General features: G+C 37.2%; 1 protein-coding gene across 8 annotated transcripts in view; it reads left to right on the top strand.

Annotated features, from left to right (window-relative positions):
* Positions 1–4,352: 4,352 nt before the first annotated feature.
* LOC127430816 (semaphorin-4D-like) overlaps positions 4,353–26,735 on the top strand; it is an 83,611-nt gene continuing 61,228 nt past the window's right edge. For 4 of the 8 annotated variants that reach the window (XM_051680916.1, XM_051680911.1, XM_051680908.1 and 1 more), the window contains exons 1-2: positions 16,027–16,261; positions 19,184–19,286. In XM_051680916.1, coding sequence (XP_051536876.1) covers positions 19,249–19,286 — 38 coding nt within the window. In that variant the 5' untranslated portion in view covers positions 16,027–16,261; positions 19,184–19,248. Of the gene's footprint in view, positions 4,448–16,026; positions 16,262–19,183; positions 19,287–24,005; positions 24,294–24,892; positions 24,932–26,735 lie in introns of those variants that run through there. The other 4 variants (XM_051680909.1, XM_051680913.1, XM_051680915.1 and 1 more) reach the window with 3 other exon arrangements.

Genomic DNA, 26,735 nt, shown 5'->3' with positions numbered 1-26,735 from the left:
ACACGTTTATTTTGCTACATTCACACTGCATTTTCTTCTACCAAAAGCAGAGACTTTACAAAATGCTCTACATTACTGCATACTTTGGAAAATGATGCCATTAGGAAACTGAAAATGGATTAGTGTGAATATTGCCTCTGAAACCGCTCCAAATGATTCTGTGCGCGAATTAACTGTCTGAACGAATTGGACTGAATTGCAATCCAGACAGTTGAAGTCAGAAGTTTACATACACCTTAGCTAAATAAATTTAAACTCAGTTTTTCACAATTCCTGACATTTAATTGTAGAAAACATTCCCTGTCTTAGGTCAGTTAGGATCACTACTTTATTTTAAGAATGTGAAATGTCAGAATAATAGTAGAGAGAATGATTTATTTCAGCTTTTATTACTTTCATCACATTCCCAGTGGGTCAGAAGTTTACATACACTTTGTTAGTATTTGGTAGCATTGCCTTTAAATTGTTTAACTTGGGTCAAATGTTTTGGGTATCCTTCCACAAGCTTCTCACAATAAGTTGCTGGAATTTTGGCCCATTCCTCCAGACAGAACTGGTGTAACTCAGGTTTGAGTCAGGTTTGTAGGCCTCTTTGCTCGCACATGCTTTTTCAGTTCTGCCCACAAATTTTCTATCGGATTGAGGTCAGGGCTTTGTGATGCCCACTCCAATACCTTGACTTTGTGGTCCTTAAGCCATTTTGCCACAGTTTTGGAGTTATGCTTGGGGTCATTGTTTATTTGGAAGACCCATTTGCGACCGAACTTTAACATCCTGGCTGATGTCTTGAGATGTTGCTTCAATATATCCACATCATTTTCCTTCCTCATGATACCATCTATTTTATGAAGTGCACCAGTCCCTCCTGCAGCAAAGCACCCCCACAACATGATGCTGCCACCCCCATGCTTCACGGTTGGGATGGTGTTCTTCGGCTTGCAAGCCTCACCCTTTTTCCTCCAAAGATTACAATGGTCATTATGGCCAAACAGTTTAATTTTTGTTTCATTAGACCAGAGGACATTTCTCCAAAAAGTAAGATCTTTGTCCCCATGTGCACTTGCAAACTGTAGTCTGGCTTTTTTATGGCAGTTTTGGAGCAGTGGCTTCTTTCTTGCTGAGCAGCCTTTCAGGTTATTTCGAAATATTTCGACATGTTTTACTGTGGATATAGATACTTGTCTTCCTGTTTCCTCCAGCATCTTCACAAGGTCCTTTGCTGTTGTTCTGGGATTGATTTGCACTTTTCACACCAAACTACATTCATCTCCTTCATCACAGAGTTGAGATATTCTTCTAATAATCTTAGTTTGTGTTCTGCAGGAAAAAAAAAGTTATACACATCTGGGATGGCATGAGTGTGAGAAAATGATGAGAGAATTTTTATTTTTGTGTGAACTATCCCATTAAGTGGTATGTTAAAGAGACATTTACTTGAAGTGTTCACTTCCTGTAAGCATCATAATGTTTATGGAGGAGTAGATTATTTCAATAAGTGATATTTATGATGGTAAATGTTTGACACATTATCAGGGAACACAATGTAAAGTCTTTTAAACGATACTGTTACATAAAAATATATACAGTATATAAAGACATACAAATAGACAAAATAGTAGACACAAATGTGCATATTTGCTAATATTTTGCAAAGTTGGAAAGGACTGGGAACAGACTTTCTCTTTCTCTATTAAGAAAGTGAAAAAACAAATATTTAAAATGAACGTACTGGAATTTTCTTGCTGTGTTTAGTACAAAAATGTTTATAATAACTCAAACTTTTGGCATCAGCTGTTCATTGTTAAAATAATTGCACATGGATGTCAATGAGGGAACACAGAAAGTACCCGATTTGTTGAAACTCACACACACATGAACACAGATGGAAAGTGTTTTCTTGTGTCTGGCTCATCAAAGTGTACTGAGATAAAAGCTAAAATGTCCAATGCCACCGACCAGAGCGAGTTCTGATGGATACCAGCACTGGGTCACACAGATTATTAGAGCTGTGTTTTTAACAGAGCCCATGAAATATGATTATGACATTCAAATATTTTGTAATGAGTACTCAAATCCATTCTGACAGAGACTTATCTAACAGGTCAATGTGAAGAGCAACACTGGACAAGACTAAACTTTATGCATTCTATCTTTCTTTCTCTCTCTGTGTAAAATGTTGGATAAGACAATGATAGCTGTGTTTTTCAGAGTCATGTTGTTATTTCACTCCATCATGGCCAGTAAATGTCATGTAACCTTTGACATTGCACAAGGGGCCTTTCATTTATATCCGATAGTTTGCCAGTGAACAGACAAATGTTTCTTTTCCATCTTTTTTATTTCATGTAAACATCCACACATGATGTAAAGGCCCATAACATAGACACAGACCCCCATTAATACTCTTCACTGTCCACAGAGCTGCAGGACTGTTATGGCACATCTAGATTACAGTGTAACACATCTCTTCAGACACACAGTTTTAGAACAACTCAGTTTTTAAACATTTGTTACAGATTCACAATGACTCTACAATTGCAAAAACTCTGGAATACATGCATGTGATTGGTCAATACCGGCATTTTGTGGACAAATAGGTCTGTATAATTGACTGTGCTAGTTTTAAATCTCTCAATTCAATACATGGTCTCTATCTCCTCACATCACAACATAGGTTCAACTCAAATCAATATTTCATATTCACTGTATACTGTATTTATTTTCTAAGTAGCCGTATAATAAGCAGGATAATGTTCAGTTTGTTGGTCATTATCAAAAAATTATTCCCTTCAAGGAGATACATTTTGCAATAATGACTGACTGACATATTGTTCCTTATATATTCTATTGCATGTATCCCTTATATGTTATACTTACATGTTCTACTCTATATATCATTATAACAATCAATATTATGACTGTTCAGAATTCCCAACATAATTAATCCGTTTTCACACTTGAAGGTGTGTCATAAGTGCTTTTAAATGTGAGTAATGGCATTTGCCATCATTTATGACTCTTTTAATCTTAAAATCTCTTTTAATCATGATAGACAAGCAGCAGCTTCACACATTTGAGTCACTGCATAACGTTTTAGTTTGTTACGTGTTTAACGAAATGTTAGAGCTTGTTAAGACAATATTTTCAGTGACGGATCTTTTTGCAGCTTATTTCAGAGTCTGTCTTTGCTTGGACTGGTCTGTGTCATAAATTAATGTGTAATTATTTGATATTTTCTGTCAAGTTGAGTAAGTTTGCTCTCAGCAGTGAGGGAAAAACATATCTCACTGTTCTACCCAAATCATGAGTATAAAAAAACCCTGTCAAGTCATTTTTATTTGTATAGCAATTTTCACATAGTTTTTTAAAGCAGCTTTATAGTAAATCATATGTTAATGTATTTAAGCTTAAAGACTTTAGTGCAGATTTTGTAAAATTATATATATATATATATAAAAAGTTTTAAACCCTTTTATAAATATTTGTTCTACAAATATTTGTATATATTGCATATTATAGTTTTTAAAAATGTATTGCTTTTTCTTTATATTATATTGTATGACAACTTTTACTATTTATTAATACTATAATAAACACTATTTATTTTATATAAATAATCAAATAGATAAGTGTTTTATCTATAAATAATTACAAATATTTATGTAGTATAGAATTTGATTTAAAAAGGTTTTAAAACTTAAACAAATGTAATAAAAAAAAAGTTGTTATTTTTAAATGAGATTGTCAAGTCCAGTCACTCGTTTACACTTTGGCAAATATTTGTCATAAAAAATAAAAAATATGTAATGTATGTTATAGTTTTTAATGTGTATTACTGTTTTCATAATTATATTATATTATATTATATTATATCATATTACATTATATAACTTTTACTACACCAAAAAAATACATAAATATTTTAGCTAATTGTTTTAAATTTAAACATGTGAATTTCATAACAAAATTCCAAAAAAAAAAAAAAAAGATTTTTTTTTTTTTTTTTTTTATTTTTTATTTTTTTTAAGATTAATCAATTAAATTTGACGGAATTTTTTAATGAAATTGTGCAAATCTTAAAATTATTTTTAGTGCATTTTATTATTACTATATTAAGACACTATTTATTTTATGTAAAGAATTAGATAAATATATATTATATTAAATAGTATCTCATTTGAGTTAAAACGATATTTTAAAACCAAAACAAAAGAAAATTCATAATGAAAAAGTATATAAACAAAACTATTTTTTGTAGTTTCACCTTCTCTCTCTCTCTCTCTCTCTCTCTCTCTCTCTCTCTCTCTCTCTCTCTCTCTCTCTCTCTCTCTCTCTCTCTCTCTCTCTCGTATCTTTAGCTCGAGCTCTGCGTCAGCACGCTGTAAGAAGCTCATCCCGCATCAGTTCTCTCAAACTCTTCAAACATTTAACTCGTGGCACCGGCTCGGTGAGTGTATGTTTGTGTGTTTATTACATTCATCTCTCTGTAAGTTGGTTTTCTCCGGTTTCTATGCTGGACTCCGCGCTCGGGGTTTTGGAGATTTATGCTGCACTTGTTCCTCCGGGATTCATCCACCACAACAGGTTTACTCCTCCTCTACACGAGAATACACTTGTTTTACTCTCCAGTTTTCTCTCACGGCTCGCGGCGGGTTTCTCAAGTGTTACTTTGTTACATTGATAAAGTAACAATGTTTCAAAACGCTACAAAGTATCTTGTGTTTTTGTTGTTCGCGGTTCACGGAGTTAATCTTGATGTTTTTAACTGTTCATGTGTTTTGTTGGGTTTGAACTGTCTTTTTAATGGCAGTCTGGCATTTAAGGGTCATGTGGAGGTCTGCAGTCGTAAACTAGCATACATTATCTCCGGCTTTTCATTGGAACTACAAAAGAGCCTCGTATTTATAAAACGACACCACAAACAAAATGTTTTTTCTTCTTTGTGCAACCTCTATTTTACGTATTCTTCGTGAGTATTAGTTGTAGGTTGTGTTGGGTTGTGCAAACGTGTTCAACTTAAGTAAAGCAAGGTTGAAATGTCTTTAGTAAATTATGTATTTATGGGAAAGTGTAAAAACTTATTAGGTTGTCTAATTGGTCACCAAATGTAGTCATTTCACAGTTCACTTAATAAGTCCTGCCGTGTGTGTGCGTCAATTTAAAAAAGTTACTCCGAGGTCCTTAGAGGACAAAAATGTCCACGTCAAAAAACTGCCATAATAATATGATATATTAATATTATTTTCCACTTTCAATGACTTTAATGAGTCCTGATCATAACTACCAAATATTCATTCATTTTAAGGATTTTAACCCTTTAAATGCCAGTTTTACATAATGCCACTGTTGTTTTTTTACACACACACACACACACAAATTTCTCAATACACACATACAAAACACTCTGAGATCTATACCAACACACACACACACAATTTTAGCTGCATCATTTATTCAGTTTGCCTGCAGTGCTCTATAATACAGCAAACAGAAAACAGGGAAAAAGCATGTATTTGCTCCATAGGCTTAACATGAGAAAAATGGCACCATATGGTGGAAAATATAAAAATGTAAATTTTAAAGCCAGGGCTCAAAATTCCCCCCAAAATACACAAATTTGGCAAAATTTATGCCGTTGGCATTAACACAGCCAAAATGATTAAAATAAAAAAAATAATTAAAAAAATAAAAAAGACCAAAATGTCCCGAAGGTCGCACAAGGGTTAAAGTACATATTACATTCCATGTAGTCACTAAATTAATAATGACATAAACGGCATGTATAGCAATTAAACAAGAATTAGAACGTTGTTTAAGGCCATTTTAGATCAAGTATTGCATGTCAACTACCTGCAAACAGTATTTGTCAACTCATAGTTTTGGGTGTAACTTTATTTCTGCTGTGTGTAACTTCAGTTTGTTACATTCAATCTAACTCTGTTGCTGCGAAGTTGAACTTGTGACCAGGTGCCAGAAATCTGCTGTTAAACTGCACAAACCTTCCTCAAATCTAACTCTTTCATATCTCTCAAACCAGGAGTCTGAAGGTTGTTTTAAGTAGTGGCAGGTTAAAAGGTGGCTGTCAGCAGGTTATTATTTAACTCCTGTGTGTCCATGACCCCATGACCCATTATGCTTAAAACTGACCCTGGAGATAATATAATTTATTCTTTCCTTCTTGGTCTTGTTGGTCTTTCTCTCTATAAATTCTGTTTGAGTCTATAACGTTGATTTTATGTTGTATAAATGAGCAAGTCTCTAGATTATGTGAAGCAGTAAGTGTATGTAAACTGTCATAATCATATGGTCAATTATTTTTTATTTTCTTTGGTTCTTAACAGTTAAATAACTCTATATTCATAAAGTGAAAAAAACGTTACTAATCCATTCTCAAGTTTAGCAATATCAGAACTATGGACTGTCTGGTCCTCCAATACCGAGTTGGGCTATGTTTGGAAAAGCATACTACTCACACTATTACTTTTAAAAATAGAAGTATACTATACCACGTGCATTATTCAGGAAGCAAGTACGCCTATTCCATTTTGAACAAAGTCTTGGTCACTTATTAATCACACACCCCGTTTCCCATCATGCTGTATGTTGGGATAATTAGAGCAGATGCCATCACTTGCCTCCTCCCTCATGGGTTCATTGGCGTTAAATTAGTCCCGCAGGACATTTTTAATGAGGAAATGGACTTATCAGTGGGGCAAATACCATATGTTAGTCCAAACAAGCTTTATGTCAATGTTTCATCCAGACAATGACCCGCCTTCACTCTTGAACATGATAGAATCATGTAACCCAGATCTGTTGGCACTGGGTCAAACGGGTACCCAATAGCCCTGTGAACATGGCACCAGCGGCCAGTCAATGAACAGCACCGGTCTTTCAGAACAGAACCATTGATATATAGGGTTGCAGGGCTCTGACAACAGACTTATTTAGTGACATCATTTTATATTCAGAGGGCTAGTTCAGCTCAAAATGAAAATTGTCATCATTTACTCACCTTCATGTTGTTCCAAACCTGATTGACTTTCTTTGGGACACATAAGGGAATATTTTACAGAACGTCCAGACTATAGAGAGCTCTTTTACTTAAAGGGGTCATGACATGAGGAATCATGTTTTCCTTGATCTTTTGACATGTAAGAGGTCATTGTACTGTAAATACATACTGTAAGTTTCAGAACTCAACTTTCTCTTCACTGCAAAAAGAGATTTGTTGAAACCAAGTTGCCAGAATGACTCATTCTCTACTTCCTCCAAATTGTGATGTCACACTGTTAGTTAGTTAGTTAGTTAGACCTTTTTTGTCCCCAAAGGGAAATTTGTTCTGAAGCAATGATATACATGAAATACAATGACATACCTTGATTACAATACAAAGTACACTATTATAAAACATACATAGATTGTGAGTTGTATGTGGATGCCACGGAAAATAGCGTGAAGCCTCCACACGCGCTATGTCTCTGTGGTAACGCACTCAACAAGCCATGTGATAAGATGCACGGATTGACAGTCTCAGACGTGGAGGCAACTGAGATTCTTTCTCCCCCACCCGGATTGAGGAGGGTCACTACACCACCATGAGGACTTAGAGCACATTGGGAATTGGGCATTCCAAATTGAGGAGAAAAAGGGGGAGAAAAAAATAAAATAAAAATAACAGTGGGTGTTTACTGTCAAGTCTTAAAGGAGAAGCAGCACCAAAACCGAGCATTCTGACAGAGGGTCAGAATGATGGTGGAAAATTGTCATGTTTTACAAATGTTTGTCTCTCTTTTTTTATTTTTTTTATTTTTGTATGCAAAAAATTACTAGTATTATAAGTGAACCTCAGGGAACATCTTAAAAATAAAAATGACACGTCATGACCGCTTTAATGGGACCTGGTGGTGTCAAGCTCCAAAAATAGCAAAAAAGTGCCATAAAAGTTGTCCTCGTAATGTGTGTGCTATATTCCAAGTTGTTAGTTGTTATTCACTAAAAATTATACATAAACTACATAAAAATGCAATTCACACAAAACAATTACTTGAATACACTATGTATATACTATGATGACCATGTTTTCAGTTTCTGAGTTCAAAGTCATTTTGATATTTTTCATCATTTGTCATTTATTGCCATAATTTAATAGAATAAGATTTGAGAGCTATAATGGAAGATTGTCCGTAAATAAACAACTTGAATTTCGGTCTGTTCCTCGCACAGAGATATCGCATGGCTTTAGAAAAAACGTATTCGTACGTGTCGTATGGACTACTTTTATGAAACTGTCTTTGTTTTGTTTTGCTTGGTCATCATTTTTTTCCCCATTTTCCAAAAAAGCACACTGGACTGGACCGGCAAAATAAGGGTTTGGAATGACATGTGGGTGATTGAATATTCACAGAATATTCTGTGATATATTGGTCTGAATTAAAGCTTGCAGAGTTTAATCGCACAGATTGGCTGAAAGCTCTAGCAGAGGTTTTAGAAATAAATGAAACAATCTGATTCAAACTGTTTTTCGATGTCTTAACCCTTCCTCAGCCCTGCTCTAACGCTCTGGCGATGTTGTGGATAGCATAGAGAAAGACCCGTCCGTGGCATCTAATGTTCCCTTGCTCTGATAAACATGACAAGAGTGCTACTCTGAGTTTTGTGAAGTCAACACAGTCGTGCTTTGTGTCCCGTTGCCAACATCCCTCCATCTCCAGAGGAGTGCAGAGAGAAAAAGAGGGAAGATAAGAGGTCGCCCATATTCTCTTACTGTTCTGGATACTAATTGCCCCTCTAATCCGACCCCGGGTCAGTTTATCTTGTCCCTGATCACAAACACCTACACAGGTCTCAAAACAGTCTTGCAGTTTTACGTTTTTATGGATGTTTTTATCTTGAAGCGACAGAAAAAGGATGAGTATATGGTGGTATATTCGCTCTGATTATGCAACAGTTAATTCAATTTAAATCACTTTTAGGCATTTCACCTCTGAACTGCTGTGATACGTGTACGGAAACACCAAGGGCGTAGCCAGGAAAATACTTTTGGGTGCCTCAACAAAAAGGGATGGGCCAAATTTTTGCTCTATTTATTTATTTTACCAAATCTTCTTGAACAACAGAGAAGAGGTGCATTCAAACTGTTCTTTCACACTTTTAAAAAACAGAATTTATGCATTTTTGTTTTCCTCGATTTTCTCCCCTTTTTTCCCCCCAATTTGGAATGCCCAAATGCCCAAAAGTCCTCATGGTGGCGTAGTGACTCGCCTCAATCCGGGTGGCAGAGGACAAATCTCAGTTGTCTGAGACCATCAATCCGTGCATCTTATCACGTGGCTTGTTGAGCGCGTTACCACGGAGATGTAGCGCGTGTGGAGGCTTCACGCTATTCTCCGCAGCATCCACACACAACTCGCCACACGCCCCACTGAGAGCGAGAACCACATTATAGTGACCATGAGGAGGTTACCCCATGTGACTCTACCCTCCCTAGCAACCGGGACAATTTGGTTGCTTAGGAGACCTGGCTGGAGTCACTCAGCACGCCCTGGATTCGAACTCGCGACTCCAGGGGTGGTAATCAGTGTCAGTACTCGCTGAGATACCCAGGCCCCCAATTTATGCATTTTGTAACATATATTTGAAGTCAAAGAATAATCTCTAGTATTCTGTGTTGGCCTGAGTCTAATTTGGGTGGACCCAGGCCCACCCTTGGCTACACCACTGGGAAACACAGTATCATTTTGCAAAAATGTCAGACTGTATTTAATATAACATAATCACACTGGGACTCTTGACTGTTTATATCACTCTACTTGTCTGTGTTTGTGGCATTCCAAACAGTACACTGGGGGAAAAAATACACTGGTGGCCAAAAGTTTGGAATAATGTACAGATTTTGCTCTTATGGAGAGAATTGGTACTTTTATTTACCAAAGTGGCATTCAACTGATCACAATGTATAGTCAGGACATTAATAAGGTGAACAATTACTATTACAATTTGAAAAAAAAACTACTTCAAAGATCTCATCAAAAAATCCTCCACGTGCAGCAATGACAGCTTTGCAGATCTTTGGCATTTTGGCAGTTTGTCCAGATACTCAGGTGACATTTCACCCCACACTTCCTGTAGCACTTGTCATAGATGTGTCTGTCTTGTCACTTCTCACGCAACTTAGTCTAGCTGATCCCACAAAAGCTCAATGGGGTTAAGATCCATAACACTCTTTTCCAATTATCTGTTGTCCAATGTCTGTGTTTCTTTGCCCACTCTAACCTTTTCAAAAGTGTCTTTCTTTGCAGTTCTTCCCATGAGGCCTGCACCCCTGAGTCTTCTCTTTACTGTTGTACATGGAAACTGGTGTTGAGCGGGTAGAATTCAATGAAGCTGTCAGCTGAGGACATGTGAGGTGTCTATTTCTCAAACTAGAGACTCTGATGTACTTATCCTCTTGTTTAGTTGTACATCTGGTCTTCCACATCTCTTTCTGTCCTTGTTAGAGTCAGTTGTCCTTTGTCTTTGAAGACTGTAGTGTACATCTTTGTATGAAATCTTCAAGCATTGTATAGCCTTCATTCCTCAAAACAATGATTGACTGACGAGTTTCTAGAGAAAGCTGTTTCTTTTTTGCCATTTCTGACCTAATATTGACCTTAAGACATGCCAGTCTATTGCATACTGTGGCAACTCAAAAACAAACACAAAGACAATGTTAAGCTTCATTTAATGAACCAAATAGCTTTCAGCTGTGTTTGATATAATGGCAAGTGATCTTCTAGCACCAAATGATCAATTTAGCATGATTACTCAAGGATAAGGTGTTGGAGTGATGGCTGCTGTCTAGATTTGATCACAAATGACTTTTTTCAAATAGTGATGCTGCTGTTTTTTACATCAGTAATGTCCTGACTATACTTTGTGATCAGTTGAATGCCACTTTGGTGAATTAAAGTAGCAATTTCCTTCCAAAACAGCAAAATCTGTACATTATTCCAAACTTTTGGCTGCCAGTGTATGTGTTGGATTTGGCCACCAATGTATGTGTTGCATCACGCCTCTCAAGTAATTTCAACTTGTCATTTTATGTCCGCATAACTAGAAAACCTTCTGTAAGATATACACAAATGTATCAATTCATTCATCTTTATTTGAAAATATGTCACACAAATAAGATTCAGCAACTATTAGCAAGTTGTTTCAAATTAACATTTAACATTTCTACTTAATTGGCTCAAAAGAAAATAATGACTGAGGTCAGGCATTAAACCTGATTCCCCAAAGAAGTATATATAAAGTTGCACTTCAGCGATGCACGTTCACATGCACAAGGGAAAAAAAATGCATGAATTGAAAATGTTCCAACTTCATTAAAGGGAACACTAATCATCCTAATGGTGACTTCTCAAGAAACAGCTAATTACAGTAAAACAGTGAATTGTTATTAACTAATTAAATGTCCCAAAATAACAACTAATTAAATGACCAAACAGACATGCTTAAATTATTCAAGTGCAAGGGTTTATGGGTATTCCTCACAACCTTTGAGTTAGTAGTACTTAAAATCTTAATTTAATGGATTTTTAAGCAAAGAAGTTCAAGGAACTCAGTTATTCATTAACTTTATGTATCATTCTAAGACTAAGTACTTCTGTAAGTGATTTATTTTTTTCAGTGTATGTGAGTGATGTGAAGTTGAAGGAGAGTTTTGTGGTGTTGCGTGCACAGCTTGATGTTTTGGCTTCTTATGGAACTATTTTTGTTACACAAATATATACGTACTAACCCACCAGATTCTGTCTTAAACGTAACCGGTCAGTTATAGGAGTACAGGAGTCAATCCAACCCATTCTCATTAAAATTCATACATATTTTATGAGCTATTGCGTATGATTTTGTGAGTTCGTTTGTATGAATTTGTTCGATTTCATCACATGCAAATGCCCGGAGTTTCTAAACCTAACCGATCAGTAGAGTGTGTAAACATGATGGGAAGCTGTTGTGTGTGACAGAAGCAAGTAATTGTCACGTATTAAATGGAAATGATGTCCAGCGATGCCATTGCCTGTAGTGAAAGTCGTACGATATCATACGAATTATCCAAATTTAGAAATGTCGAATGAATCCTTACGATTTCGCCGTGAGCGTAAGTCAATCCTTAAAATTGCATAGGTTTACATTAATAACCAAAACATTTTGGCGTCTCGCGTCTTAATACGATTGCCATTTAAATGTACCAAAGTGAGGAGAAAGTGAGGTTTTTGTTGTCTTATCAAACATCTTTAATAAGGTTTAAGGCATGAGTTTAATGTAGCATCAGATGTTGGTCACATGGGAGTTTCCATGAGAGTTTCTCCAAGACATCAAAGCTCACTGCTCACAGACTTTGCTTTTAGTTTTTACTGTGTTTCTCCTCTTTAATCTTGTTTTTTGCTCTTTTTCCATTTTTCTTCTCTTCTGTCCTTTTTGGATGCCCTTTCCTTTATTTCTGCTTGCATTTCATTAAAACATTTCCCCACCCTTATCTGTTCTCTGTCATGTCCTTGTATTTCTTGGCACATGGAGAAGCTCCTGGTAATTGGAGGTCAGAGGTCTAAGGTTTGTGTCCGCTGTCTATCTAGTGGAATGTGTTTGCAAAAGACAAAGAGATCTTTAAAATTAACCACCCAGGAATTATGTGTTCATACTTGCGAATAATTTGGGTTGAGGTTGTTTTTGGATATAGATAGTAGATATTTGAAAAGTGAAACCAAAGTGTGTAATTTCTGCTCCATTAGCGTCACCAAACTGCAAAAATAATGACACTTTTCAGGCTTCGTGAACGCTCTCCCCATCTTCCATTGGTTGAACAGTTAGTCCCGCCCCAAACTTGCGCCATTGTCTAAACCATTGTTGCTGTGTTGGGCTAGATGGGTCGCTCAATCAAACAGAGCAATGTTTTGATAGTGCCACAACCTTCGAAAGGCTTTATTATAATATGTAGATATCTTGTTCTTAATTATAAGAAGAATAAAGTTGTGTGGGACAGCAATATTTAACCCCAGATTCCTAAAACAGGCTCATTCCAGAGATAATCAATTTATTTGCTGATGGGAAGGCTGGTCTGGCTGTTTCAAAATGTCTCTGAATGGACTCATTGTGTTGGGCTGACTTCATTTCTTTTGTGTGGAGCGTTATCGGACACTGCTGTTGTTTTTGACCAGATAAGACTAATACCAGCAAATTCTTTAGAACCTGGTTGGGAAATCATTATCCTTATTTGCATTTAGAGCAGCACGGAATATCTTTCATGCATGTCTTCCATGTAGCATCAACACCTCTTCCTAAATTCAGATATTTCTTTGGTAACTAAATACATCATTGGTGGACAGTTAAAACCTATGGTCTAAGGTTAAATGTTGTATGATTCATCGAAATCGAGAACTTGTGAACGAGGTCGAAGTTCATCAAATACAGTACATAAAAGGACTTTGTATGTGGCAAAACACTTTTCCCTGTCACTAAGGGATAACGAGGAAGAATGGATAACGAAAGCTAGTTAGCCTTTCAAATGAAAGCAGGCGTTATGGTGTTTGTTTAGTTATCAAAGATAATGTTTTCTGTGTTTGTGTTTTTGGTTAAAGGGATAGCTCACCCAAAATGAAAATTCTGTCATTATTTACTCACCCTCATGACTGACTTTCTTCTGTGGAACACAAAAAAAGATATTTTGAAGAATGTTTCAGCTGTTTTTGTGCATACATTGAAAGTCAGTGCAGGGTCCAAAACAACACTGGACCCCATTGACTTTCATTATATTGACAAAAAAACACCACATGTTTCAGAATATCTTCTTTTGTGTTCCACAGAAGAAAGTAAGTCATGAGGATGAGTAAATAATGACAGAATTTTCATTTTTGGGTGAGCTATCCCTTTAAGGAGTTCTGCAGTTAAACAAGAATTTGCCAAGATTAAATATTTCTTAAGGGAGTGTTTGAAAAGAAACAAAGAAATATGTGAAGGAGAATGTTACAGGAGATAGGTCAATGGATTAGAAGAGTTCTTGGGCCTGTTAAGTTTAAAGGAGACATTCTGCAAATTTGCAACATTTTATTTATTTTTCCCTCAGTTTATTCATAAAGGTTTCTTTCAGGGGGCCTGGGTATCTCAGCGAGTATTGACGCTGGCTACCACCCCTGGAGTCACGAGTTTGAATCCAGGGTGTGCTGAGTGACTCCAGCCAGGTCTCCTAAGCAACCAAATTGGCCCGGTTGCTAGGGAGGGTAGAGTCACATGGGGTAACCTCCTCATGGTCATGATTAGTGGTTCTCGCTCTCAATGGGGCGTGTGGTAAGTTGTGCGTGGATTGTGGAGAGTAGCATGAGCCTCCACATGCTGTGAGTCTCCGCAGTGTCATGCACAACGAGTCACGTGATAAGATGCGCGGATTGACGGTCTCAGAAGCGGAGGCAACTGAGATTTGTCCTCCGCCACCCGGATTGAGGTGAGTAACCGCGCCACCACGAGGACCTACTAAGTAGTGGGAACTGGGCATTCCGAATTGGGGAGAAAAAGGGGATAAAATAAATAATAATAAAGGTTTCTTTCAGCCAAAAATAGTCAATGTAGTTTGTTTTTTTTTTTCTGGCCATTTTCCACCTGCTCTCACTGACCCTAACAGTTAAACAACTGTCAAATTTAACTATGTATTTAAATGAGCTCCATTATGATTGGCTAACTTTTGTGTATTGTTGTTTATCAGGATGGGTCAAGTTGCTAAACAATGCATATGTGTTAATATGTGAATGTGGGCGGTCATATGTTAATGAGCTCATGCAGGAAACCTTGTTAAGTAGACTTCATGGAAAAAGAATGCTATAAAAGTGTAGAACATCAGCTCTTTAGTAGACAAAAATGGATTTGAAACATTTTATAATCATACTTAAAGTCTATTGTTCAGAGACACTTCATTATTGCTGTACTTCGACAGTAATTTCATTGACCTGATGTGATTATTTTAAATGGTCTATTTTTCCCTTTAAAAATCAAAGATGTTTTGCAATCTTTGTTCATTCTTCCAGAACGCTAGTTTTGGAGAGACAAGTTATTAATTCAAACTGAGCCGGTAGGTACAGAGAGAGAGAGAGAGAGAGACAGGCAAATTAAATTTGGTAAATGAACGGAATATGAATGTAAAATCAATGTTCAACTAATTTACGTGCACATTTCCTTTCAACACAAAGACGATTTGTCATCCTTCTGTAATCAACCAGAATGTTCTATGACGTTTAATAAAATGGAAGTCTTTGCATAAAAAGAGAGAGACATTAAAGAAACATGAGAATTGTTTGTAATTGTAACGAAATAATATCACAATGCAAAAGTCACCTGAAAATGTGCTAAAAAAGCCTTCATTTTCTTTTTAGCAAATTACAATTTCTTATTTCTTTTGATTTTGGGGGAATATGTGACCTGCACATGTTCTTCACAGGTTTTGTAAGATTCACCCACTCGTCCCTTGTGTTACAGTTAAATTTAGGATAGAAATGTGATAAGCACAGATCAAGTTGAAACCAGAACTCTACACAGAGCTGCCAGAGAACTGACCGACCCGTCTTGGCATGTAATGACTCAGCTGTGACCCTGAAAACAATGGATCACACACACACACACACACACGACCCAGCCCCCTTTTGTGCTCTACACCGATGTGCATTGATTATACTCTGTTGCAAACGGTCTCAAGTGTACACACGTGTACACATGTATGCAGGCGCACCAGCAGATCTGCCTGCTATTGTTTTGCACCTGTCACAGAGGCAGCGCTTCAAGCAGTGTATGTGTGTGTGAGAGAGCGTTTTATTATCTGGCATTTATATGTAATTGTTGCTATGACACGAGAGAGTTTTGGGGGTTAAATTGGGTTGATTTCATTTGTGCACAATTGTGATGTCTCGTCACATGCTTGTCTCTGAGAGAGAGAGAGAGAGAGAGAGAGAGAGAGAGATAAAAAGGGGGGGAGGATTGAATGTCTCATTTCTGTTTGCTCTCATTCAGACGTTCACAGGCGCAGACGCAACCATCAAGCTTTGACACCTCGTAAATTACACATTTACTTTAAATCACACACACACATCTGTGCAATCTGGATGAGGAGATAGATGCATACAAGTTTGCCAGACACTCTGGAATGATTTTCTCTTTTGTTTTTCTGCGTCTTTGTGGATTTTGTGGTTTTTGGAGGGTTTTGGTCAGACACTACAGCTTCTCATTTCGCCGTCTGTTGGTGAGTTCAATGTTTCTTCGTCTTGGATATTTTGGATTCGTGACAGACTGACATATTGGCATGGCATAATTAAATGCCCAGTAATTGCCTATTTTGTGATTATTACTAACGACCAATGCCTGATTATCAGATGTGCTCATTATGCAGTTTCAGTTCCAAACTCTACTGTAGATCTATCAATGAATCAATGAATTTTTTAGTGAATAAATATTCGCAAAAATAAAATAAGATATAAATATTTCAAAGAAATAAATACAATTATTAATAAACAATATTAAGCTAAGCAATTTTGTGTAGGCTACATCTTATGTTATCATTAAATTGTTATATATATCTGTGTACATGAAGTATATTTTGGCATTATGTTGAAAATCGCCTTCCTTGTTCTTTAGATATCGGTATTGTCATTGGCATTGAATAACCCATATCGTTTGTCCACTTTTGAATGTTATTGGATTTTTTTTTAACAGATAAGCTTTAGGTTGGATTGTGGTGATATTTGTTTGAGGGTTTTGAGATAAAGTGTGTCTGCTGTAATCTTTGCTTGTAATAGTTTGCTTGTGATTGTTGGCATTTGTTTATCCCCAAAAGCCGAGATCAAGTGCTCATTTAAACTTCAATTGTAATTATCGTTTTCTCTTGTCAGATTGCGTGTCTCTGTACAGCGTGAGAGGGAGAGAGTCGTCTGTGGTAGCGCTGTGAGATCAAAGCTCGCACGCGTGTCGATTCAAAACCCATCTGTCCGACTTCAAAGCGCTCAGGTCTCATGCCCTGTGGGATTTTATATCCTAAATGTGTCTATTTAAAATCGAGCTTACTAGTTATGTGTGGTATTAGTATTTTTGCCTGATCAGTTGTTCCTAACAAACTGTTAGACAGTTCAATGTTTTTTAAACAGAAGATTTAGACGCAAACTTAACTGTGCTTTGTAAACGAATTGCTTTTCAATGCACAGGGAACCTTCTGGGAGAGTTTGATTATAGTTCACGTTTTCCATCTGGATGGAGATTTATACCCCAGTTTAAGCATCTCAGGCTCCTGGAATCATTATTGTTGAGGAATTTCATACTCTCATTGGAAACTTTCCCCTTCAAACTCTTTCAGCAATAGGTTCGTTGGCCATATTGTGGAAACCCAAAGAACTGGAACGTTTTCGTATCATAAATGTTCTATTTCAAGCGTTTCATCATTACTGAAGAGATCTGTATTCAAACTACTAAACAAAAACAATACAATTATTGGTAACATATAGTAGGTCAGACGCAATAGCCATGTCATATGGCCCATTCTGTACTGAAGTCGCTCATGAGCCATGTGTAGTTGTTTATGGAGTGTGTGTGTGTGTGTGCGTGCGCGTGCGTGTTTGAGCACAGACATGCGTAAACCCTAATGAGCTGCGTTCAGTCAGACGTCTGGCACGCGTTTGTCTCCCCAGAGGTCTTCGGTGATGTCTCAGAGTCAAGAGCCTCGAGGCGGTCTGGAGACGAGACCACGTCACAACTCGCATCTCATATACCCCCGTAAAGACTTCAAGAGGACGCTAAACCATTTAAACAGTTTGATGTTGAGTGTGCCATTTTATTCAGTGTTCATAAGTAAACTGAAAAGTGCCTGCTAGCACCACTCATTCTCTCCAAAAATATCAACGTCTATCTAGTTTTTGTCCTGTACCTTGTGTAGTGCGTCTCTTTCATTGGCCTGGTGTTGCATCTGTTTACATATTTAATAATTTATGAAGCTAACAATATGCTTCCGTTTTAATCGGTTTTGGAAAATTCCCCTGTTGAGCGCAAATCTGTTTTTATAAATTCAACTAAAAGTGTGAGGGCTAACACCAAATGGTAATTCAGCCCTATTAATATTCTTCAAGAACCAATGCTCTATTTGTAACCAAAATGATTGGTTTAACACTATTTTTTCCTGTTTATGGGTCTCTATTAATCTGTATTTCGCTAATGAGAGCGCTCATCCTTATGTGCTTGTAAATCTGGCCAATATTCTCCTGCCTAATACCACCCCCCCCCTCGCTGGATTCTTCAACGCTTTCAATTCGTTTTCAGGGGCTTCGTTGTCACCATGACGACGGAATCTCCCACCAAGCCAGCAGAAGCCCCTCTCCCCTTTGGGCTAATTGAGAGCGAGTCGGGCGTAGTTGTGAGTTCGTCCTGTGCCGCTCACTCACTCAACAGTGCCTTTTGTTTGCTAGCTCAACCTTGTGTGTCTAATTTTTGGAGAAGTCTTAACACAGAGTTCCAGACCTGTTCCCATAAAAAAATGTACTATGGTTTGCAAAAATATTGTTAGATGTGATGGACTGCTTAATTGGCCCAATTTTTATTTATTTTTATGCGCTGATTGTCTGAATTGGTCATTTCAGCCTAGTATCGGTAAATATATATTGACAGTCTTGTCAATGGACAGCACACATTTTCACATTTTCAGCTATTTTAAGTACATTTTTGTCTATCATTATATATTATGTATTTATGTATATTTATTTCAACATTATATTGTCACTAGCCATGCTGCTGTCTAGATATTGGTATTGGTAAAACTGTGGAAATAAAATGATGTATGCATTTCAATTTCATATTTACATTTCGTTATGAAATTGAAGTGCGTAAATCTTAAAATTATTAAAAAAATGTTTAAGTGTGTATTGTGGCAGAATCTTGGTTATGGTAAGTTTGGGCAGAACTCGTTGAAATAAACGTGACAACAATGTAGCATACTGCTGTTTGAAATATTGCTGCATACTGTTTCACATATTAGTTTTTTTAAAATAGTATGCTGGACGAAGTATAGCCTATAGAGCACAGCATAGCAGTATCCAGTACACTAGTATTCCGAACACAGCCATTGTGAGTGCAAGTTCAAATACTCCCCCCTCGTGATGTTAAACTCCTTGTGTCCTCTCCACAGATCCGTGAAGAGTTCTCTGCTCAATCTTCAGCTGCCTGAGACGTGAACTTCAGAAAGGATCTTTAATGAATCAGTTTTTGCCGCTCGATGCCATGGCGTTCAAGTAAGCATTTGTTCCACATCTTCTATCTGCATCTATATGATGAATGCATTCTCTGTGATTTCCTGTATGATCTCAGACCCTATCATCAGGTTAGCAGGGTCATGATTACATTTTCAGGTAAATGCATGAGGACGCTGGAAAATACTGGCGTATAAAGGGTCTTTTCTCCGAGGGCCCCTTGGAGATGTATGGCATTTGCATGAAAGCTGATTTGCATTTCATCTTGGCTGTGTTGAGATTTCTGATGCTGAATGTTTGTTGGCTGTGCTTTTTTTTTTTTTTTCTTTTTGGCTCAAATGTCCAGTTTTCTTTTTGTTCTCTTTCTCTCTCCTGCTTGCCTTTGCCAGTTGGACCTTTCCAGCTGACACTGTTTTGAAAGAATTTTGGAGTGCAACTATGCCTTCAGAATGGAAGTTATAGGGTTGACGTAACAGGGTTGATAGTTTTACTGGTTATTTGGCCATTAAACTTGTGCTTGAATTTAATTTGGATATTTCTACAGATATCTAGTTTTCAATAATCAGTTGTTTACTAAACAGTCGTGGTAACAGGGTTGACAGTTTAAGAATTTGCATTTTGCTCAAGCTAATAAATAAATGTTCATATATTTCAGGGTATATCTATGCCTTCAGAATGGAAGTAAATGGATTTACCGTAACAGGGCTGATAAGTTTTGTAATATGTTAGTTTGCCATTACAAGCCTTGTGCTTGTGTTTACTATTTAATGCAGATATTTCTACAGATATCCAGTTTTCAATAATCAGTTGTTTGCTAAACAAATTCATGATAACAGGGTTGATAATTTAAGAAATTTACAGTTTTAAAAAATGCATTTTGCCATCAAAAGCTAAATGAATAAAAACGAATATATTTTTGAATCTTTTTTCAATAATCAGTTGTTTGCCAAACAAAATCATGCTAACAGGGTTGACTGTTTAAAAAATTTATAATGTTAAAAAATGCATTGTGCCATCTCAAGCTAATGAATAACTATTAATATATTTCAGGGGGATATCTATAGCTTCAGAATGGAAGTAAATGGGTTGACTGTAACAGGGTTGATTAGTCATACGTTAGTTAGCCACTACAAGCCTTGTGCTTGTTTACAATTTAATGCAGATAATTGTTCAGATATCCAGTTTTCAATAATCAGTTGTTCGTTAAACAAATTCGTGATAACAGGGTTGACAGTTTAAGAAATTAACAATATTAAAACATTGCATTGTGCCTTCTAAAACTAAATTAATAAAAACAAATACATTTTTGGGGTTTAACTATGGTTTCAGAACAGAAGTAACAGGTTTGACCGTAACAGGGATGGCAGTTTTTAAGTTACTTAGTCATTACTAGCCTTGTGCATGTTATTGCAATGTAATGTGGATATTTCTACAGATATCTAGTTTTAAATAATCCGTTGTTTGCCAAACAAAGTCATGCAAACAGGGTTGACAAATTAAAGGAATTTAAAGGAATAAAGCATTGCATTGTGCCATCTAAAGAACTTTGGCTTCAGAACAGAAGTAACAGAGTTGACCGTTTTACAAGTTATTTAGTCATTACGAGCCTTGTGCTTGTGTTGAGAATTTAATGCTGATATTTCTACAGATCTCTAGTTTTTGATAATCAGATGGTTGTGAAACTAATTCACGATAACAGGGTAGACAGTGTAAAATACTGACAGTTAATACGTTACATTGTGCCATCTCAAGCTAAATTAATAAATATTAATATATTTTGGGGTATTACTATGTTTTTAGAATGGGGAATAATGGGGTAACGGTTGCAGGGTTGACTTTTTTCTTTTTAAACAAGTTATTTAGCCATTTCTAGCCTTGTTTTTGGGTGGTACCGTGGTACAGCTCGGCATTAGTCATCAATACAGAAAAGGCAAATGAAGCTGTCAGTAAATGCTGATGTTTCTGTGAATGATTGACAGCTGTCAACTGTCTCATTAACACACACACACACACACGCTTGCCTTTCCTTCCTGCTACCTGTGAAAAGTCTTGTGATGAGTCTTTTTTTGGAATTTCTCAGAGATGGACAAATGTCTGAAGCTGTAACTCAATTTAAAAGGGCAGGGCTCCAAAAATAATTGATTGCGACAATAATTTAAAATCTAGTCACCATTGGTGACTGTCGGGTTGTGTGCGTTCATATGCAGTTTTGTCAGATATCTTGTGAGTTATTGAATACATCTTTAGAGCGCCAGTGTGTCTCGTGCCAATTTTCACCCGTTCTGTTGTGATGACAAGCTCGTTGCACAGCACGCAACAACAAACCCAGCACGAGAGAGTCGTGAACAAATGACTCCTTTGAACAGGATCTTTCGGGTTTGAACTCTGGAGCTCAGGATAGCAGTTTGAATCAGATTCACTTTCTCAGCGAATCCGCCGTCAGTGAACTCGCAATACATTAAAAGTCATGTATTGTATACCAGTTTTTTTTTCTTCTTCTGGTAATTATTGATTGGGATTGGAGTAGCACAATAAACTACATTTGGGATTTCATTCAATTTGCACTCATGTAGTCTCTGTGTCTGGGCCATCGGTAGCAGTAAAGAAGGACTAAGTCAATATTTTAAAACAATTAAAAGTGTGTGTGTGTGTATGTATATATATATATATATATATATATATATATATATATATATATATATATATATACATACAGTTGTGCTCAAAAGATTGCATACATTTGGAGAATTGTTAATATATGTACCATTTTTAAAGAAAACATGAGTGAGCAGGCAAAACACATTTATTTCTTATGGGATTCATATTCATCTGTAGGTTATAACAGAATCACAAAACAAAACATGGCAACAAAGAAAAAAATGAAATGACCCCTGTTCAAAAGTCTGCATACCCTTAGTTCTTAATACTGTGTATTGCCCCCTTTAGCATCAATGACAGCGTGCAGTCTTTTGTAATAGTTGTCTATGAGGCCCCAAATTCTTGCAGGTGGTATAGCTGCCCATTCGTCTTGGCAAAATGCCTCCAGGTCATGCAAAGTCTTTGGTCGTCTTGCATGAACTGCATGTTTGAGATCTCCCCAGAGTGGCTCGATGATATTAAGGTCAGGAGACTGTGATGTCCACTCCAGAACCTTCACCTTTTTCTGCTGTAACCACTGGAGGGTCAACTTGGCCTTGTGCTTAGGGTCATTGTCATGCTGGAAAGTCCAAGAGCGTCCCATGCGCAGCTTTCGTGCAGAAGAATGCAAATTGTCTGCCAGTATTTTCTGATAACATGCTGCATTCATCTTGCCATCAATTTTCACAAGATTCCCCGTGCCTTTAGAGCTCACACACCCCCAAATCATCAGTGAGCTTCATCATGCTTCACAGTGGGAATGGTATTCTTTTCACTACAGGCCTTGTTGACCCCTCTCAAGAATTGTTCGGGATACAAAGAAAAACCTACAGGTAACCTCAGGAGAAATACAGGCTGCTCTGGAAAAAGACGGTGTGGTTGTTTCAAGGAGCACAATACTTGTTGACCCCTCTCCAAACATAGCACTTATGCTTGTGATCATAAAGCTCTATTTTGGTCACGTCACTCCAAATTACAGTGTGCCAGAAGCTGTGAGACGTGTCAAGGTGTTGTCGGGCATATTGTAACCGGGCTTTTTTGTGGCATTGGCTTCTTTCTGGCAACTTAACCATGCAGCTCATTTTTGTTCAAGTATCGTCGTATTGTGCTCCTTGAAACAATCACACCATCTTTTTCCAGAGCAGTCTGTATTTCTCCTGAGGTTACCTGTGGGTTTTTCTTTGGCAGTTGTGGCTGAAATCTTTCTTGGTCTACCTGACCTTGGCTTGGTATCTAGAGATCCCCGAATTTGACATCAGGTCTACTGAACAATGGCACCATTTGGCTGGTTTCTATGGGATGCATAAACATTAGAAAACCGTATCAGTCGAGGAAAAAAAAAACTATTGATAAATCTCTCTATCAGCATCCAGGACCAGAACCATCTTTATTTTAATGTCATCTCATAATTTCCGTTGAAAACGGAGACTATAAAGCTATTTTGTAACTGTGTCTTTTTCAATGAACAGCAACAGCAGAAGTAGAATCATCATCCTCAGAGACTGATGAAAGTGACAAGCTTGTTGACGAGTTGCCGCAAAGATCAAAGGTATCCTAGCAACCAGCGGAGGCAGCTGATCGGAGGCCCCTATTTAGCTGTCCATTGTATCGCCTGCGCTCCACGGATTTGTAGCACAATTGCTCGTGTGGAGGAATGATAAATGTGCTGCAGAAAAGACATAAAGAAAACACAGAGAAAGAGAATGAGATGGCATCTGTCATTGGGACTGGAACAAATATGGCCTCTACACAACTACTTTAGATTCATGTCTGTCTGAATACACGTCCTCCTCCCTTTCTATGTCTCTCTCACTTTCTCTCTCTCTCTCTCTCTCTCTCTCTCTCTCTCTCTCTCTTACATCTTGAGTTAATATTGACAGATTTTTTTGGAGGACTGTAGTGTCTGCTTAATCTTGTTCTCTCTTGCCCTTTATTACATGTTTAGACAGTTATGACATTGATTGTGAATTGCAAACTTTTGTTAAAGCTTGTCATTGTTAGTTGTTAGTCAGTTATTACAACATTTCTTAAAACAATATGAATTCAGCTTTACTAGGTGTGAGTTGGAGATCAGACGATAAGCTCTAATCCAGTGAAATGAGATTTTTTTTCTGTTTTATACAGATGTACAGAAACACTGTTTATACACCACTCGTCTGTAAATGCCTCTTCCTCTCTCCCCTGCCCCCATCGAATGCCTTCTCTGCTGGGAATGGACGTCAAACTCCAGTTAAAGTGACAACTCTGATCAGCATATGAACAGTGCGAGATCACATGACCTGGAGATGATTTAGATGGAGTTCGAAGGCCAAGATCCTCTGACCTGCCACCTCCAGGCTATTATGCAGCCGATCTGTCACAACAACTCTTGATTCACTCAAAACAAATGAGAAACAATCTGTTGAATGCAATGTGAGAGCAAATTGTTTACAAATATTAATTGTCGTCTCAAGCCTTGAAGAAATTCTGAGTTACTCTTCGTTAATCGAACGTGCAATCAAGGGGTAGATAATAAACCACATTTGTTGCATTGTCAAATAACTAATGAAGCGTTAAAGGAGTAGTTCAGATAAAAATAAAAATTCTGTCGTCATGTTGTCAAGGTCCTGTGACCTTGTCAAGGTCCTGTGACCTTGTCATGTTGGGTTTCTGTCTGGCGGGATCGTGGCATTATCGACCATGGCATAAAGCTCCAAAAAGGACTTAAAAGCATCAGAAAATTGTCATAAAAGAAGTCCACGTGACACGTGCAAGTCTTCTAAACAGACTGAAATATAATTTATTTACTGAAAATATTTCTCTCCGCCGTAGCTCTTAATTTTGGTCTGTACCTCAAACAAAGCTAACATATGACTTCAGAAGCCTTGGAACATTGTACATGAGTTGGACTATTTTAATAAAATGCTTTATGAAGCTTGGCCGCCTGTGTTCACTGTCTACTTTCATTATGTAAAACAAATAAATAAAGCAGCATTAACATTCTTGAAAACATCCTCTTTTGTGCTCCACAGAAGTCAGTCAGTCATATATTCATTTGGAACGACACGAGGGTGAGTAAATCATGACCAAATATTCATTTTTTGGTGAACTATTTTGACTTAAATTTCAGTTGATTAATAACGCATCTCTGGTCTTCTCTGAGAGCTTTGTGTGAGATATCGATGCCCGCATTGAAATATAACAATATCGTCCTCTCGTTTTGGAGTTCCACTGTCCTCGTCTCATCAATCAAACTCGTTTGTTCTCCGATCCCCAATTAACAATCGAATAGACGTCTCTGTGTTCGTTAAAAGAAATCCTCCATTATGAAGAGGGAGACCCATGACATCTAAACTTCCTCTGTTCGAGCGAGGGGAGGGGCCGCCGGGAGCATGACTGACAGCCCTATCGCTGAATGAGGCGTTTCCGGATGTTGTTGCGGACGTGTTTTGTGCGAGAGCTCTAAGTGGCATTCGATGGCTTCCTCTCGCTGTAGAAGGATGCGACCTTTCACTCGTAGCTCATCAATTAAGGACACAGTCAGTGGTCTGACAGGATGTCAGAGTGTGAGATGCAGACACCTGCCATAGCGATGAGGGGTGTGTGTGTTTGTGGGAGTAGTCTGAATGTGTGTGTTTCTGTGTCGGGGGAGTAGGTATGGTCAATTTGGATTTCATGTTGACATGTTGGTAACTACAGTCCGGCTACCCTTGTTTTTGGAAATAAAATTTAAAGCAGTTTGCTACAGGACAAGCTACAAGGCACTTACAATGGAAGTGAATGGGGGCCAATTTTTGAATGTTAAAATACTTTTCTACCTTTTTGAAAGTAGGCACAAGACATAAACAATATGAGTGTAAACGTGATTTAAGTGTGATAAAATCACTAACAAACCTTTTCTGTATTAAGTTATAGCCAATTTTACAACTTTGTTGCCATGACGATGTAATGTTAACAAACCTTAAAATGACTGTAAAAATGACGATTTAACCCTTGTGCATCAGTAAAAAAAAAGTTACTTAGAGGTCCTAAATGTCCACGTCAAAAACTGCCATAATAATATGATATATTAATATTATTTTCCATTTTCAGTGACTTCAATGAGTCCTGAAAACTACCAAATATTAATTCATTTTCAGGATTTTAACCCTTTAAGTTTGTTTTATATAATGCCACTGTGTTTTTTTACACACACACACACACACACACACACACACACACACGCACAAATTTCTCAATACACATACAAAACACTCTGAGATCTATACCAACACACACACACACACACACACACACACACACTTCTCAATACACGCATAAAAACACTCTGACATCCATACCAACACACCCACACAATTTTATCTGCATCATTTATTCAGTTGTCCTGCAGTGCTCTATAATACAGCAAACAGAAAATAGGAGAAAAGAATGTATTTGCTCCATATGCTAAACATGAGGAAAATGGCGCCATCTGCTGGAAAATATTACAAATGTAAATTTTGAAGCCAGGGCTCTGGAATGAAAGCCTAATATCATAGAATTCATGATTTTATACTTTAAAACTGCAATATTTGATCCCACTGCCATTAATGGGTTCCAATGGGGACATTTTTGTCCTGAAGGACCTGAGTGTAACTATTTTGTGTACATAGTGTATTATAGATGTATTATAGGAACTGAGGTTGAAATATCAAAATTCCCCAAAAATACACACCTTTGGCAAAGTTTATGCTGTTGGCATTAACAGCCAAAATGATCGAAAAAATGAAAAAGACAAAAATGTCCCTCCCGAAGGTCGCACAAAGGTTAAACAACTTTACGGCTCAAATAATCCATGAGTTTTAACAGAATTAAAGTGCTTTTATAAAATTATAA

Source organism: Myxocyprinus asiaticus, chromosome 40 (assembly GCF_019703515.2).
Source record: "Myxocyprinus asiaticus isolate MX2 ecotype Aquarium Trade chromosome 40, UBuf_Myxa_2, whole genome shotgun sequence".
NCBI lineage: Eukaryota > Metazoa > Chordata > Actinopteri > Cypriniformes > Catostomidae > Myxocyprinus > Myxocyprinus asiaticus.
The sequence above is the reverse complement of the archived record's forward strand: the minus strand, read 5'-3'. Positions and strand labels throughout refer to the sequence as shown.